Source organism: Phodopus roborovskii, unplaced genomic scaffold (assembly GCF_943737965.1).
Source record: "Phodopus roborovskii unplaced genomic scaffold, PHOROB, whole genome shotgun sequence".
Lineage (NCBI taxonomy): Eukaryota > Metazoa > Chordata > Mammalia > Rodentia > Cricetidae > Phodopus > Phodopus roborovskii.
Window position 1 is genome coordinate 76359066 of NW_026126418.1, and position 17804 is coordinate 76376869.

At 42.1% G+C, this 17804-nt stretch overlaps 2 protein-coding genes across 7 annotated transcripts in view; both read right to left on the reverse strand.

The window, feature by feature from the left end:
- Positions 1–17804, reverse strand: part of Ggta1 (glycoprotein alpha-galactosyltransferase 1 (inactive)) — a 74028-nt gene that overhangs the window by 55397 nt on the left and 827 nt on the right. The gene's annotated exons all lie outside the window — the stretch shown is intronic.
- The window catches only part of LOC127221940 (uncharacterized), a 44896-nt gene continuing 39467 nt past the window's right edge, over positions 12376–17804 (reverse strand). Inside the window, 1 exon segment of the mRNA XM_051183881.1 lies at positions 12376–12394. Coding sequence (XP_051039838.1) covers positions 12376–12394 — 19 coding nt within the window.

A 17804-nucleotide genomic window follows, 5' to 3' on the forward strand; every position in this document is an offset into this window, starting at 1 on the left:
GTAGACTATTGAATCTACTTTTAAATAGCAAGGTCTAGTTTTAAATATTTAACATTGAATTAGATTTTTGTATATTGTATACAAATACTGTATATTGATACAAATTTGAGATTAACTTTTTAAAAACATACTGAACATATATTTCTAATATTATTCAAGGTATTATACCTATACAGCTCATTTAACAATGTAATGCAAATTTCTAGTCCTTGAAAGTTATTATTACCAACTGTATAATAAGGAAATATAGGTTAGTAATTAGTCAACTATTACAATTGAATTTGTAGCCATATTTGACATTATCAAGGTCAAACAGATATATTTTAGAGATCTATGTAATATAGTATTTAAAATGTCTTAATAACACAGGAATTTTTTATGACAATGAGACTTGTCTGTCTGCTCCTGGCAACATCAATCTACTTCAGAGAAGATGATGGGCATCGAAGAAACTCCATACGGAGTTTACTTTCTTTGTGGGAAAAGTAGCCACCATTGGGCAAGAAAGTGCCCTTGCCTCCCGGCCAACAATGGATGCCCCAACATTGCAGAGGAACCTGCTGTTTCTGTCATTTCTCACATTTTGGGGGAGGTACTTGCTTGCACTTCCTGCTTACTCAGTTAATATTATTTCCTTCTCAGGTCTCTGAAGGAATTGAAGACCAGATAGTTAAAGTAACAGTTACCATTGTTTATCAGATTCATAAAAGAAACTCACTAAAGATGTGTAAAGTGTAAAAGGTTGAGAGATATTAAAAGATAATTTGAGAATGCAAAATAAAATAGAAAGTACAGGACTTTGGACTCACCAAGATAGGATAGATAATGAAGTATTTTCACTGAATTTGTCAAATACAAATAGACTAGACATTGTTGATGTAATTATTGCCTGTATATATTGTATATGCTTATTGTATATAGTTTTTCTTCTGTTAGTTGTAACCTTCTCTTTTTTATTAGACAAAAAAGGTGAATTGTGGTAATATATTGTTTATGACTTATTAAGGCCACTGGAGATCAAAATAGTAAAGCAGCCATACTGGTTAGCCATAGAGGCCAGGCAGTGGTGGCAAGCACCTTTAATACTAGCAGCCACACTAGTTAGCCACAGAAGCCAGGCAGCAGTGGCACACACCTTTAACCCCACAACTCAGGAGCCAAAGACAGTTGGTTCTCTCTGAGTTCAAGGCCACCCAGGGCTACACGAGATTGAGTCAGTCTAAAAGAGAAACAGAGCTCACACTTTTAGTCACAGCACTAGAGAGGTATAAAAGATACCTTCAGTAGTCAGTCTCAGGCATTCACTCTCCAGCCACACTGAGGAGAGGCAGCAGTCAGAGGCTTTGTGAGAGCTTGTAGGGACAGCATTAGCCATTTTAACCTGAGGTAAAAGAGGTAGGAGCTAGTGGCTTGGCTGTTTTGCTTTTCTGATCTTCAGCTTGAAACTTGAACTCCTATCTCAGTCTCTGGGTCTTTTATTTTTCATGTTACACAAACCTATAGCAAACATTAGATGGGGAAATTGAGTATCTCCTCTAGTCTCTGGAGGGAGACAAGGGTGCCCACTTTCTCCACTCATATTAAGGATTGTGCTTAACATCTTAGAACTCTCAGACAAGAGGAAGATGGAACCAGAATAAAAGTTCCTGCCTGCAGATGATATGATCTTATACTTGAAAACTCTTATTGGACTTCACCAGAAAACTTTTAGATCTGATCAACATTTTTAGTAAAGTTGCAAGAAAGAAATGTTAATATATATAAAAAAGAGCCAATAAGTTTTATATGTACCAAAAATTAACTAAGAAAGAAATTAGGAAATATATTCCATTCTCAATAGCTTCTAGATAAATAAATAAATCAACAGTATGTCTATGAATAAACCTAACAAAAGAAGTGAAAAGCAGGGCTGGAGAGATGGCTCAGAGATTAAGAGCACTGGCTGCTCTTTCAGAGGTCCTAAATTCAATTCCCAGCAACCTCATGGTGGCTCATAACCATCTGTAATGAGATCTGGTGCCCTCTTCTGACTTGTAGGCAGAACAATGAAAAAATAAACTGAAGACGAAAATAGATAATGGAAAGACCTTCCATGTTCATAGTTTGGCAGTACTGAGAATGTGAAAAAAAAAAATCTATACTAATATTAGAAGTATAGAATTACTGTACAAATTCAGTGCAATCCCTATCAAATTTAAATGATATTCTTGATGGAACTGGAAAAGACAATCTGAAAATTCAGACAGAAACACAAAAAACCACATATAGTAAACTCAATGCTAAGCAGAAAGAACAATGCTAGAAGAATCACAATACCTGAACTTAAACTATACTACTGAGCCATAAGAACAAAAACAGCATGGTAAATGCAGAAACACTGACATGTAAAACAATTATCAGAAATAAATCCTCACAGCTGTGGTCACTACATTTTGATAAAGATATCAATAGCTTAAAAAATCCTATTCAACAGAAGATGCTGGCAAAAACAAACAAACAATGTTGAAGAAGAAAAGGACTAACTCTGTATTTCTCATCTTACACACATATACACACACCAATTTAAAGTAGACCAAAGACTTTACTTTAAAGCTGAAACTCAAACTTCTAAGGAGAAACACTTCAAGCTGTAGGTACAAATAAGAACTTACTGAATGGAAGGAACCACAATAGCACAGGAAACAGCCCCATGAACCGACAAATGAGATTACAAGGAATTAAGGGTCTGGGTAAAAAGAAAGCCTGCAGAATGAGATCTCTGCCACCTCTATACTTACATAAAGAACTGAAAAAAATCCCAGCAGTGGTGGCGTATACCTTTAATCCGAGCACTCAGGAGGCAGAGGCAGGCAGATCTCTGTGAGTTCGAGGCCAGCCTGATCTACAGAGAGAGTTCCAGAACAACCAGGGCTATTACAGAGAAAAACTTTGTCTTGAAACAAAACCAAAGACCCAAAAAAAAACAACAAACAACAAAAAACCTGCCAACTAACCAGTGAGCCAATGAGCTGAAAAAACAAAACTGGCCAATAATTTTTTTTTAACCTGTTCAAAATCCTCAGCCATCAGGGAAATGCAAATTAAAATGACTTTGAGACCCCATCTCACCCTGGTCAGAATGGCTATCATCAAAAAAACAAGTGGCAACAAATGCTGGCAGGGATGTGAGACAAGAGGGATCCTTATTTGCTGCTGGTGAAAAGGTAAACCAATGCAGTCACTATGGAAATCTGTACAGAGGCTTCTCATAAAACTAAAGACTAAACTGCCACATGACCCAGCTCTACCACTCCTGGACTCTCCACCCAACCAAGAGATCCTTGCCTGTCCATGTTGACTGCTGATCTATTCATAACAAAAAAAAATTAAATCAGCCTAGCTTTCCATCCACTGGTGGGTATAAAAATGCAGTATATATAAACGCACATGGGAATATTAATAAGCCACATATAAAAATGAAATTTTTAGGAAAAAATGGATGAAACTGGAAATATTATATTGATGTAATGTACCACAAATAATAAAATCCCAGAGACAGATATTGGGGTTAAAGCTGAAGATCAAAAAAGCCAAGTGGCCAGGCATTTGAATGTCCTCAACTCCATCAATGCTCGGACCAAAGGGGCAATCCATTGAACATTAGATTGCAAGTCCAGACTGCTCTCCTCACCAAATCTCAGAATCCTAGACTGCTCTCTGAGACCGCACTGCACTCCTTATATTCTCTCCAGAGCTGGGATTAAAGGTATGAGCTGTCTCTCTTTTAGACTGATTAACTCTCCTGTAGTTCAGGGTGCCCCTGAACTCGCAGAGATTCATTTGCCTCTATCTAAAGTGCTGGAACTAAAGGTGTGGCCACCACTGCATGCCTCTATGGCTGTGGCTAGCTTTGCACTCTGACCCTCAGGCAAGTTTTATTAGATCACAAAATATCACAAGGCAAACCCAAGCTCAAAAAGATAAATATTCCACATTCTCTTTCATATGCTGATCTTGGCATCTAATATTTATGTATGTGTAGTTATGTGGTTATATGTTAGTTATGCGAATGTGAGTATATGTTATGAAACTAGAAAGGGGACCATGAGAGGAGAAAGGTTTAAGGAATGGGGAGGTGCAGTGGTCTGAAAGGAAAGGTCCCCATAGGCCCATAGGGAATGGCATTATTAGGAGGTATGGTTTTTTGGGATTAGGTGTGGCTTTGTGGGCTTTAAGGTCTCATATACTCCTTTATAAGAGTTGTCATGGTCATGGTGTCTCTTCACAGCAACAGAAACCCTAACTAAGATAGAAGTTGGTACCAGGAAATGGGATATTGCTGTGATAGGCCTGACCATGCTTCTGTTTGGAGAAATGTTGACTTTGGGACTTTGGGTTAGGAAGGCAGTGGAATATTTTGAGCACTGTTTAAGGGGTCACACTAGTAGAAACATGGAAGACAGTGATGTTGAGGGTGATTTGAACTGTGGAGGCCTGGCTCAAGAGGTTTCAAAGGAGGAGAATTTTAGCATATGACCTAGAGACTGTTCTGGTGACAATTTGGCAGAGAATGTGGCTGCTTTTTGCTCTTATCCAAAAAGTTTGCATGAGAGTGAGGAGACTACAGTGAGGAGTTTTGGATGAATGCTGTTGGCAGAGAAAAATCTCAAAACAGCCTAGTACAGACTCTGCTGTGTGGTTATTTGTTGTGGAGTATTACCTTTAGTACACAAAGATGTATTATATTTGTTATGTTTCAGAATATTACTTTAACAATGTAAAGATGCATTACATTAGTTTATGCTGCATTTGTTTAATTATGTAAAGATGTGTTGCTATGCCCGTCTAAGGCACATGACTAGTCTAATAAAAAGGCGAATGGTCATTAGGTAGGCAGTAGAGGGATAAGTGGAGCTGGCAGTCAAGAGAGAGTAAACAGAGGAGGAATCTAGGCTCAAGAGAAGATGAGGAGAATGAAGGAGAAAGAAAGAGAGAGACACCTGGGCCAGCCAAGCAGCCACCAGCCAGTCAGCCAGAGATGGACATACAGAATGAAAGAAATGTAAAAAGCCCCAAGGCAATGAATGTATAGATGAAGATTGTAGGGCCCCGCATGGACCCCTGAGGCACCTTGAGCAAGCCTGAAGCTATTGCCTGGAACTCCTTGCCCCAAAACTGTTATTGGTACTCTTCTTGTTTTGATAACACACACCTCGTGACAACACACACCTCATGAGGAGGAGCTAAGCCTGAAAATCCTGTTATTTTCCACTGTGTTGTAAATCAGTATTTAAGCCCGTCCCATCCCTTCAATAAATGGCATTCGGCATTCCAACATTGCCATTGAATGAATGACCTGCTGACTTGTCTCTTTATTCCAATCTCTAGGACTTCACCTCATTCGTGGAACAGATCATAGTGTGGGCACTACAAGTGAAGGTCCTACCGAGATCGGGAAGAAAGGATCACCTAAGAGATCACCCTCGACAAAGTAAGTGAATGAGGCTGTATTGAAGGATGGGTGTCAGTAACTCTAAGGAAATGCTCAGTGGGCAATTAGTGGCCCTATTGAAAAGACAGGGCATGGGGATTAAAACAAGACAGCTAAAGAATTCATTGCCATAAAGTAAAAGAAAAAATGGCAAAAATGATTAGGACCTTTGAGGAAGTACAAGATTTAGAACCGGTGAAATCTATCAGAGAATAAGAGGGATCTCAACTACAAGATGGCAGTCCTACTGTAACTAATGAAGAAGATACTTTTGAAGCAGAATTTAACAATTAAAACACAGATTGTCTGAAGCTTATGAGCATAAATGCCATCTTGTATGTATGTATGTATGTTCTGTATGTATGGTGTAGCCACACAAATGTGTGTATGAAGTGTGATTATGAATGTGTGAATCCCAACAAAAGGTACTATTTGAATTGCTTGGGATATAGTCAAAAAAAGACATCGTCAGGTCAGTGTCTTAATTGGAAGGGTTGGCAATCTGCACCTCCCACAGCTGGCCTCCAGAGCAGATCAGCAGGAAATGGCCAAAGCCAGCATGGCCTGAGAGCCAAAGGAATCATCCATATAGATTCCTTTGGCTAAGGAATGTGTACTGCCATGGCTTCTTAAATGGTTAGATGATAAAGGACATACAGGTCTTTTTCCACTTTTTGTGTTAATCTTTGGGGAAGAGATGTGCTTCAGGCCATGGGAGCAGTCCTGAGCCTGTTAAAAATATACTACCTAACCAAGGTTACATACAAGGAAGAGGACTGGGTAAATTCCTCCAAGGTGACCCTCAGTCTGCTGTATCCAAAAATTTAATTATCAAAGGAGCTGGAGATTGCTCTGGGCTGGGAAATTTTCCTTAGGATCTATTGCTATGCAGCCTGTTCCCATTCCTATTACCTGGAAAACTGATAACCCAGTATGGGTGGAGCAATGCCCTTTTCTATTGAAAAATTACAGGCTTCACATCAACTTGTACAGAAACAATTAGAGGCATGACATATTGTTCCTTCCACTTCCCCATGGAATACTCTAATTTTTGTTATAAAGAAAAAATCTGGAAAATGGAGACTCCTACAAGATCTCCAAGCTGTTAATGATTGTATGCAAATTATGGGAACCACATGTAAGGATGGAAAAATAGAGCCTAACTCTCCAACAACCCCAGGAAGCTAGAAGTTTAAACCTTAATTCCAGACCCTGCCCTCAGCCAGTAAATAGGCAAAAGGTCACATTCTTTGCTGTTTACCACTGGGACTGTGAGTACCTGAGTACAGGAAATGAGCTTTGTCACCCCATCCAGGAGACCACACATGGGAGCTACAGAAACCTGATTGGTCTATAGAGCGCAGGCTTGGATGGTTTAAATTAATTGGTCCGCACCGCCGGCTCTGGATGCTATGAGATGATTGGTTTACAATGTGCAGGCTTTGCTGTAATCCTATAAAAACTGCCTCAATTCTGTACTCGTGGTCCTCTACCCCTGCGTGGTTGCATGACTGTGGACCCCAATGCACTTGGAATATAAAAGACCTCATGCTTTTATATCAAGACCGCTTCTCGTGAATGATTGGGGGAGGGCGCCTTTCCTGAGTGGGGTGTGAGGGTCCACGCTTTGCGGGTCTTTCACCACTCAACCTGGCTTACCTTTCCCTGTAGGTATTCCTCAAGGCTATCATTTATTTGTTATAGACTTAAAAGATTGCTTCTTTACCATTCTCTTGCATCCTCAGGTTAGTAAGCGATTTGCATTAGCATTCCTCCTATTAATTTTAAAGAGCCCTATAAGAGATATCAATGGGTGGTGTTGCCACAATAAATGGCCAATAGTCCCACTATTTCTCAAATGTATGTATCTTTGGACATTGCCCCCATTAGGGAGAAATTTCAATCCTTGTATATTATACAAAATATGGATGATATTCTTTTAGCTGGCCCTGATCCTAAGGAAATAAATGAGGCCTTTGCGGAATTGCAACATAATGTTCAACTAGCTGGCTTAAGAATAGCCCCAGAAAAGGTGCAAGAATTTCCCTATCAATACCTGGGTTATCAATTGTTATATTCTGGTATCCGTCCTCAAAAGATTACTTAAAGGATGGATAGACTGACTACACTTAATGATTTTCAAAATTTTTTGTGAGATATAAATTGGGTGCGATCTGGTTTGGCCCTAACCACTGGGCAGCTTAGACCCTTATTTGATATTTTACAAGGAGATTCTGATCCCACTTCGCGCACCTTAACACCTGCTGTGCAAGAATGCACACAACTTGTGCAAAAATGCCTCCAATCTGCACACTTAAATTATATTGACTATTCTCAGAACTTGATGTTATTAGTTTTTGCTTCAGCATATTCCCCTACCTTGGTGTTTTGGGAAACTGGTTCTATATTATGGGAGCATGAACATGCATCCACAAGAAAAACAGATCTTATCCCCAGGCAATGCTTTCCATTATTCAAAAGGCATACAAAATGAGTTTTTGGCAAGATCCCTGATGCAACTGTTACTGCCTATACTCAACAATAGATACAATGGCTTCAACAGTTGTATGAAGATTGGGCATATTTCTTGTGTTCCATACCGTGCCACTTTGAGTCATTTTCCTTCCAATAAATTAGCTCATTTTTTTAAAAAAAAATCACCCTATGTGTTTCCCCAAAATTATTTCCAAAAGTCCTTTGAAGGGGTCCCACAATGTATTTATAGATGGCTCCTCAAATGGTTGTGCAGTAGTTGTTTCCTTTCCCATTATTAAACGCTCTACACTTAAAGTGAAAACTGTACAATTTGTGGTACTAGCTGCAGTACAATTAGCCCTTCAGTATTTTTCTGATGAGCCATTTAACCTATACACTGACAGTGAATATGTGCATCATATATTGGCCCCTTAGAAACTGCTGCCTATATAGCTCCAGTCTCTCCTGTATAGGAACATTTACTAACCATACAAAGCCTACTATGGAGGTCCTCTCATCCAATTTTTGTAGAACATCTCCAAGCACATTCTGATTTGCCCGGCCCTTTTACTGAAGGAAATGCCATTGCCGATTTTAACACTAAAACAGATAGTGCCATCATGATGATGAGAGAGTCTGGGTATGAAGCAGCATGCAAAGCTCATACAACTTTCCACCTTAATGCAGGGTCACTTAAATTCCATTTTAAAATTACTAGAGACCATGCTATTGATATAGTTAAGAATTGTCCCCTATGTGCAAAGTTCTTACCTGTTCCACGCCTTGGAGTTAATCCTCGGGGTGTCACACCTAATGATGTCTGACAGATGGATGTTACCCACGTTCCTTCCTTTGGCCGACTACAATTTGTTCATGTATCTGTGGATACCCATTCTCATCTCATATTTGCCTCTGCCCATACTGGAGAAAGATTTAAGGATGTTAAGAGCCATTGTTTACAAGCCTTTGTTTATATGGGGATACCCAGACAATTAAAAACTGATAATGGCCCTGCTTATACTAGTCAGGGTTTCAACTCTTTTTGAAAAGAAATTTTTTATCTCACATAAGATGGGCATCCCTTACCATCCTCAAGGTCAGGCCATGGTGGAGCGTGCACATCGCACAATTAAAGCCTATCTTCATAAAACAAAAAAGGAGGAATTTACAGGGTTTCCCCATAATCACCTTTCTCTTGTCCTTTATATTTACATTTTTAAACTATTGATGGTGCTGCTCGATCTGTGGCCGACAGGCATTGGTGCCTTCGGTCATCTGACTATAGTTCAATTTGTAGAAGAATGTCACTATTAAACAATGGTATAACCCCAACCCAATTCTAGTAAGGGCCAGAGGGTCAGTTTGTGTCTTTCCAGAAGACACAGATAACCCTGTTTGGGTGCCTGAATGTCTGATTCACCATATGGGGAGGGACCGTTATTGTAGCAGCCAATATGAGACTGTCCGATGGGCCTTCATCAAGGATGCACCCATTCTGATGCCTGTGGGTTTGAGTAGCCAGCCCTGTGTGGCCCCTTTTTCCTGACCACTAATTATAGTTTCGGTCAAATGGCTATAAAATTACTCTTTGGTCCAAAGGATAAGAATTTCACCTTCATTTCAGGCACTTGTGTTCTGGTTCCCTTTGTTTTTGTTGTAACTAATGCTACTAATTTTGGAGGGAGTCTCAATTGTTCTCAGCAGTTCTGCTGACTGGTTAGCTGCTGAAAGTAACAACTGTCGTGGTCCATGTACCTGGGGCGGCACCTATGCCAGAGAGCTCTACAGATGACCAACGTGTGTAGCAGAGAGGAAAGGAGATTTCTGGATCACGGCTGCCAGTGCCGCCTCTGCCACTGAAGCAACAGTTTCTAGGATAGCCCTCTCCCAGTCTGTAAATACTGCAAGCACAATGGATCAACTATCAGGTGATTTGGCTGAAGCCTTAGCCAACCAAAGCAGACTTGATTATCTAGTACAAATTGGCATTTTTAAACTAAATCTACAAATTAGCCTCCTATATGAACACTTGAATTTTTTGTGAGAGGCTCATATGGCTTCTTATTCTCTCCTTTCACCCATATCTGTGTTAATGCATCAGTTGTAGTTAGTTTACTCCAGGGATCCTGGAGTGATCAGTTTTTAAATTATACACATGCTTTAGCCATGCAGATCATTAACATCAATGAAACCTGAGTATCACCTGCCAGTGCAGAAGACCTTTTACAAGGACTTCAACTTGCAAGAAGATTAATTAGAGAATGGGCATGCTCTCTCTCACTGGGGCTCATAGCCTTTGCACTTGGTGCTACTTCAGCACAGCATTAGACAGGCCCAGGCCAACTTTCATGACATAAGAGAAAATGCCTCTGCTCAAGTGTTGCTGACAAACAAACTATTCACCAGTGACGGGTAAGGCAGAGGGGGCAAATATCCAACCTAAGACAGGAGGGTTCCAGGCCTGGGTGACCTCTCCAATGATGGATAAGGAATTATGCTGACGTCCTCTGCCACCTAAGGCAGGTGTTAGTTTATATTAAGAGAAAGGGGGACCTGTAGGGCCCTGCGTGGACCACCAAGGCACCTTGAGCAAGCCTGAAAAGCTGTTGGCTGGAACTCCTTGCCCCAAAGCTGTTGTTGGTACTCTTCCCGTTTTGATAATACACACCTCATGACAACACACACCTTGTAGGGAGGAGCTATGCCTGAAAATCCTGTTATTTTCCACTGTGCTGTAAGTCAGTATTTAAGCCCGTTCCATCCCCTCAATAAATGGCATTCGGCATTCGGCATTCAGCATTCTGACATTGCCATTGAACGAATGATCAGTGGTCTTGTCTCTTTATTTCAATCTCTAGGTTTCACCCAATTCATGGAACAGATCATAGTGCAGGTGCTACTGAAGAGAAACAGGTTAAATTATAAGAGCTAGTTAGACACTCCGTGTCATGATTTGGGAGCTGGCCCAAAAGAAAAGCTGCTACAGTTATTAGTGTCCACATCTATGAAGATCTATAATGAAAAGGAGCAAGCTGTGGAAAGGAGATTACAAAGGAACAATGTGAGGAGAAAAGGGGCCCCAAGAGTGAATGGAGCCAAGTCCTGTGTTCAAGGAGATAAAAAGATTTAAGGGGATGTAAAATGGAATAAAGGGAGTGGTGGCCTCAGGGAAAGACCCCACCCAGATGAACTTCCAACCTGTAAAAAAGAATTAAAGAAAAGCTTGAGGCCAGGTTTGATGCCATACACCCTTCATCCTGCTCAGAAGGAGAGGCTGGTGAATCTGAGTTTGAGGACAGTCTGTTCTAAGAGTAAGTTCCAAAACAAAGCTTAGGCAGTGAAGGAAACCATTAAAAAAAAAAAAAAAGGCAGAAAGCTGGTGAAGATGTAACTGAATGAGGGGCCCATGTTCTAGCCCCAGCAAGCAACAGAACTTGGCAGCTTCAGCCACTTAGTATAGTTAAAGGTTTCTCATCCATGTCCTCTGACACACACACACACACACACACACACACACACACACACACACACTCCTCTCCCCATCCCCACAACTGCTTATCATATAACTAATCTAAAGCTTAATATCAATTATAATTGTTTGGCCAGTGGCTCAGGCATATTACTGACTAGATCTCACAATTTAATTAACCCATTTAGTTTATACTTTATTATGATGCTCGTGGCTTGTCACCTCACATCTTGATTCCCTAGTGGCTACAAGGCATCTCCCTGACTCTTCCTTTTCCCACCTAGCTGTATTTCACCTGGTCATTGGCCAAAACAGCTTTATTCATCAACCAATAAAAGTAACACGCATTTGTAGCACACAGAAAAACATCCCACACCAACATGATTCTTGTTTTAGAGTCAAGGATAGAAAAAGTTGGTAATGGGCTCCCCCTCCACAACTATGGAAAGCTGCTGAGGCCAGGCATGTGGCAGGTGTATCCCTGTGTGGAGGCCTAGAGGCCATTGTGTGGAGCTGTGAAGGTGAAACCTGGATTGTCTTAGAGAGTCCCAAATGTTGGAGATACCAGAGCTGTGGGATACCTGCTGAGGAAGGCTGCTAATAGAGAGTGGAACCAGCCCAAGAGAAGGAAGTCAACAAAACTGAAAGGGATTGGAGATCTGAAGAACACTTTGACATAAGACACAGAAATGCAGAGTCTGGAGTCTGCCCAGCTGGTTTTCAGTCTTGCTTTGGTTCAGTGTGTCCTCACTATACTTCCTTTTGGAACAGTAATGTATATCCTGTGCCACTGTATGTTGGAAGTATGTAATCTGCTTTTTATTTTGATTTTACAGGGGGATTATAGTTGAAAGATTGCATGAGTCTCAGAAGAAACTTTGAACTATGGACTTTTAAACAAGTATAAGACTGTTATAGACTATAGGGACTTTTGAAGTTCAACTAGAAGGCAGTTTCTGCATTATGCTTTGGCCACCAGCCTATGGGGGCCAAGGAGTGGAAAATGGCACCCATAGGCCCATAGGGTATAGAAATACAGATCAAGATTCACAGGGCCAGATTCAATACAGGTTATTATAATTTTATTCAGGGAGAAGTCACTTACACAAGAAAGCAGATGACTGCCACAAGTTCCCACTCCAGGGATCCACACCCAGGCTACTTACTCTCTGTGACCTGACTGGAAGCCAGAGAGTCACCTGTACCCCGACCCCAAACCTAAAACCACTCTCCTTCACGTCCTCACCTGTGACCACACCCATTTGGGTGTGATCAGCACTACAGGTGTGGGCGGGGTGGATATCTCACATTAGGGACTGCTAATATTAGGAGGTGTGGCCTTACTGGAAGTGGGCTTTGAGGTCTCATATGCTCAAGCTATGTTCAGTGTGGCTCACAGTTCACTTCCTGTTGCCTGAAGATGCCAGTGTAGAGCTCTCAGCTCCTTCTTCAGCGCCATGTCTGCCTGCACACTGCCATGTCCTGCCATGATAATGGACTAAACCTCTGAAACTGCAAACCACTCCAATTAAATGTTTTCTTGTATATGAGTTGCTGTGGTCATGGTGTCTTTTCATGGCAATAGAACCCTAACTAAGACAGGAGAGTGATAGAATGCAAGTGGGTTCTATTGGGGGCAAAGGGGGAGAGCACAGGGAGGAGGGGCAAGTACAGCTTTGCATGAAAATACCTTTTAAAAAACTTGATGCTTTGTGTACTAATTAAAAAGTTGGTTGTGGGAGAGATTGCTCAGTGGTTAGAACACTGGCTATTCTTCCAGATTCAGTTCCCAGCACCCACATGGTTGCTCACAACAGCTGATAACTCCAGTTCCAGGAATCCAGTGCCTTGACCTCTGAAGCTGTGGCTTTACACATAGAGATTCCTTGCTTAGGCAGGTGAGATGACATATACTTGAGAAATACAGAAAAAAGGAATTCCACTTCATCCTAAACTATAGAGAGAGACTGAGGCTTAACCTGGGGCTACACAGGTTATACAGGAAAACTACTTCTTAGGCTGGGCATGGTGCTACCTGCCTTTAATCCCAGTACTCGGGACCCAGAGGCAGGTGGGCATCTATGAGTTTAAGGACAGCCTGGCCTATGTAACAACTTGTAGGCCAGACATAGCTTTTTAAGGAAACTGTCTAAACACAAAGAAAATCTTGGGCTGCCCAGTTGGCCCAGCAGGTTACAGCACTTGCCACCAAGAACTGAGTTTGATTTCCAGGAAACACATGGCAGGAAAAAAGGAGCAAGCTGTACAAACTTTCCACTGATCTCCACACATGCACCCTGACATACAGGTACACACACATACATACATACATACATACATACATACATACATACATACGATAAATAAAATTGTAGAAAAACATCAATGCTTCTTGCTAGCTCAGTTTCCATGGCTCTGGTTCACTTACTGTCTCCTCCATCCTCCACTCTTCATGTATTTTGGTAATTTATTTGCCTAGTGGAACTTCTTAGTCCCATCTTGTCCTTCCCCCCTGCCCTACCAACACTGGTCTGTATCAGTGAACTCAATCCACTCCCTTCCCTGCCCCAGACAATCCTTCCTGTTTCTGGGCTACCAGCACCATCATTCAACCAGCCATATGTGAAAGAATGACACCATTAGAAAATGGATTCCATTTTGGACTTGTGCCAAACACATTCAAGAATGTCCAAAAGTTAAAACCCAAGACTGAAGACCCAACATTGAAGATAAGGCAGGTGCTATAGATGTCACATTTAAAGTCTGGAATATTCTTGAATCTGTCTAGATTATTGGCTACAAGAACAAAGTGTGCAAGTCCCAGTTGATGACAGAGAACATGCTGAAGCCCAGGAGTCTCTGTGGAAACCACTGTGAGGCAAGCATGGGAGACAGTTCAGTACCAACAATGCATTTGGCAGCCTCTTTCACCTGTGCGTACCACACACAGTCCTCTGTAATGCACCTGGAGCTCAGAAACCCTCCACCCTTCACCTGCATCATGCCACATCAGCTTCCCCACCCCATAACAGTCAGCTTTTAACAACCACCACCACAGATCCAGTTTGAACCAGTGTTGGATATGTGGGCAATAAGGCAAAACTATGACTTCTAGTAACCTCTCAGAGGAGAATCCCCTAGATGTGCATATGACTAAAACCAGATACATTATAGGAAAGGACACGTGCAATAAGAAAAATGAATATGACCTAATTTGTCAATAAAAATAAGCAGTCATCAGTAACCTGGCCCTTCTTCTCTTGGATGCCATAAAAGGAAGACCTGAACAAAAACAGGCCACACTCATATGGCCTGCTATCAATCTTTTTTAATGTTTTACTTTGTTCTTAATAAATATACATGCACGGGGGGGGGGGGGGAGGGGTTGTGCACATAACTGCAGGTACCCAAGGAGGCCAGAAGAGGACAGTGGTCCCATGAAGCTAGAGCCATAGGCAGTTGTGAGTCACCCAATGTGGGTGTGGGAGCAACAAGTACTGTTAAAAGCTGAGCCATCTCTCCAGATGCCTCCTGCCACCCCATCCCCACTGTCAATCTTATCTCAATAAAATTAACTTGATTCTTTTATAAGGTAAAGTCTTCTTTCTGTTCTTTTATTTGTATCATTTTTTAATGGAGTCTCAAAATGCAGCCCTGGTTGGTCTGAAACACACAGTGATCAGCACCCCACCCACCCCCAAGTGCGCCACCCACCACCACCACACCACACAAAAGGCAAAGGTTTTGATGTTTCTGTTTGTTTGTTTGATTGGTTGGTTGGTAGGTTGTTGCTGTTTTTTGTTTGTTTGTTTGTTTTGTGTGTATGTGTGTGTGTGTGTATGTGTTTCTTGTTTATTTTTGAGAAAAGGTCTTGCTATGTAGTCCTGGCTAGCCTGGAAATCACTATATATACAAACCAGGTTGGCCTGACAGGTATTAACAAGCATGAAAGTCACTGAAGATGGTCTCTCCCATAGATGTGGCAGTTATCAGGATTCTGCTGAGACCCATTAAGGGATAGGTTCTTTCTTAGAGTCAATGGAATCTAAGTCCTATCTATGGGAGACAAAAGCTTTTTTTTTTTTTCCAAGACAGTTTCTATGTGTAACAGATGGGCTGTTCTGGAACTTGTACTGTAGACCAGGCTGGCCTCAAAGTCATAGGCTTTCATGAGCCTGTACTTGGACCACAACTCAAAGAACTTCTCCCAGTCTCTGCTAAGATTCATGCTTGCCTATCTTGCCATTTTCTTCAAATTCTAATAAAATGGTCTTAAGACTTAAAATACAAAAACAAATCCACACTGAAGTGTGTGAGATCAGATATGGCAGAGCACACCTGGGATTCCAGGCCTGTCTGGTTTACAAAACAAGACCCTGTTTCAAAAGAAAGGGCAGATCAATAGGGTCTAGGGGACCTTGCTCAGAGGTAGAATAATTGCAGGAGCTTAGGGTATTTACAGCTCAGTGATAACAACCCAGAGACTGGGTATGTAAAGGTCCTGGGTTCAAATGCCCTCATCAAAAACTCCATCCCCACACCCAAACACACACCTCAAGACTGTTGTGTAACAGTTTCATCCTAGATTAAAACTTTTTACCCTGCAGGGAAATCCCTTAAACAAGAAGTGAATATGAACAAGATAGCTTCAGGAAGTCCCTGAAACTGACCAGAGTAAGCAATAAAAGCTGAGAGTCCCTCACAGACAAGGTAGTTGGGCAGCAAAGACAACTGAGACCAGACCACCTGCCTAGAAGCAGAAGAAACCAGCTGAGCTGCCTGGAAGAGGTTTAGACCAGATCAGACCAGAGTCACTTGCAAAGGACACTCTCCAACCTGTCATGCTGCCTGTAGGGTGTGCAGTGTGCTCCAGGTTCCTAGCTTTTGTGAGCTGTCTCCTGTGCTGGGGTGTGCATTAGTGATGCAGCTGTCTTTTGAGTTATTTCTGCTCCTGGAAGTGACCCCTCACCCATATTCCTGGAAGTAACCCCAATAAACACTCACTGGCCCACCATGCTGGACTTTGGTGGTATTCGTACTTTGGTCTCCCTAGCCTGGATGAGTGAACATTATGTGTTTCATCTCCCCAGGAAAACTTTTGTTACATAAGACCTCAGCCACTCCATCAAAAATGGCCAAGGACTGTGCCTCCAAACACCTTCCAACATATTGAACCAAAAATACTTATGGCTTGTGGATTTTAGTTTATGTAAACTGCAGTGAATTTTAAATTATAAAATAAAATTTAAGTATCTAAAATAAGCAGAAAGCATATTTACTTCAAATAAAATAATATTTATACCTGACTGTTTAAATGCTCAGTCCCCATCCAGTGCTCCCTTTCACTCCCCCAGCCTTTCCCCCAAAGTCGTAGCCTCTGTCTTTTAGCCATTTTCTAGCCATGGTAGGGGATGCTGATGAGAAAGCCCACAACCTTGGAGACCAACTGGACTGTATTCACACCTCAGCTTTGATAGCCAGAGAAAGGCCACTCCAGCCCTGCTTTTAAAAAAAGAGTTCAACCACTAGAGGACCTGATTGTAATCAATTGACCTTCTCCTTACTCCTTCTGATCTCAGGCATTCCACCGAAAACCGGCCTATCACAAGGAATGGGGCGGGAGGACTCCCCCAAAGCATCCTCTGGGGAGTTCCTAACAGAGACAAAGCAAAAATGAACTGAATTGATTCTATCTAGCACTCTCAGAGGAGCAGGAACCCGCACCTCCAGGTACTCCTCAGGCCACTGGAGCCAGAGCCAATACATCCTCGAGGCCTCTGGAACCAGGTGATCCCAAGGGAAGCCCTTCCCTGTTTAGTCACCGGGCACCTGTTAATTGCAACAGATAAAGCTTGGACTGGCATCCGGCTCCGGTCAGGGAGGAAGCAACTACTCCCCAAAATAACTTCGACAGAAAATAAAAGAAGGCAGAAAGTGCCTAGTGCCACCAAGTGGCAGAGGTTCACACAGCCCTGACGTCCCAACCCCAGCACACCCCAGCTATGGGTGAAGCCCCTCGCCTTTGCCTACCAAAAGCCTGAGAGTGAGGTCTCCAGCAGACTTGTATTTCGCATTCCAAACAAGAGACTGCCAGGGAAGGTGTCTCCCAGCTAAGAAAAGGCAAGACCAGGGCTCCACCCAGAATTTGCCGCCTGAGACACACCTATAGACCTTCAGGCAAATAAAAGAGGCAGTCAGTTCTGTTCCGGGGTCGATGATGACAAACAAGCAAAACCACAAAAATAAGAGTCCCTGGGTCGCGGGTCCTTCCTGGGGGAGGGGCAAGTGGCTCTGTCACAACGCCCTCCTGGCCTCGGTCCAGGCCCCGCCGCAGGAAGACAGCAACCTCTCCAGTCCCTCGCTCTCCCTCCTCCGCTCCCCAGTCCTGCG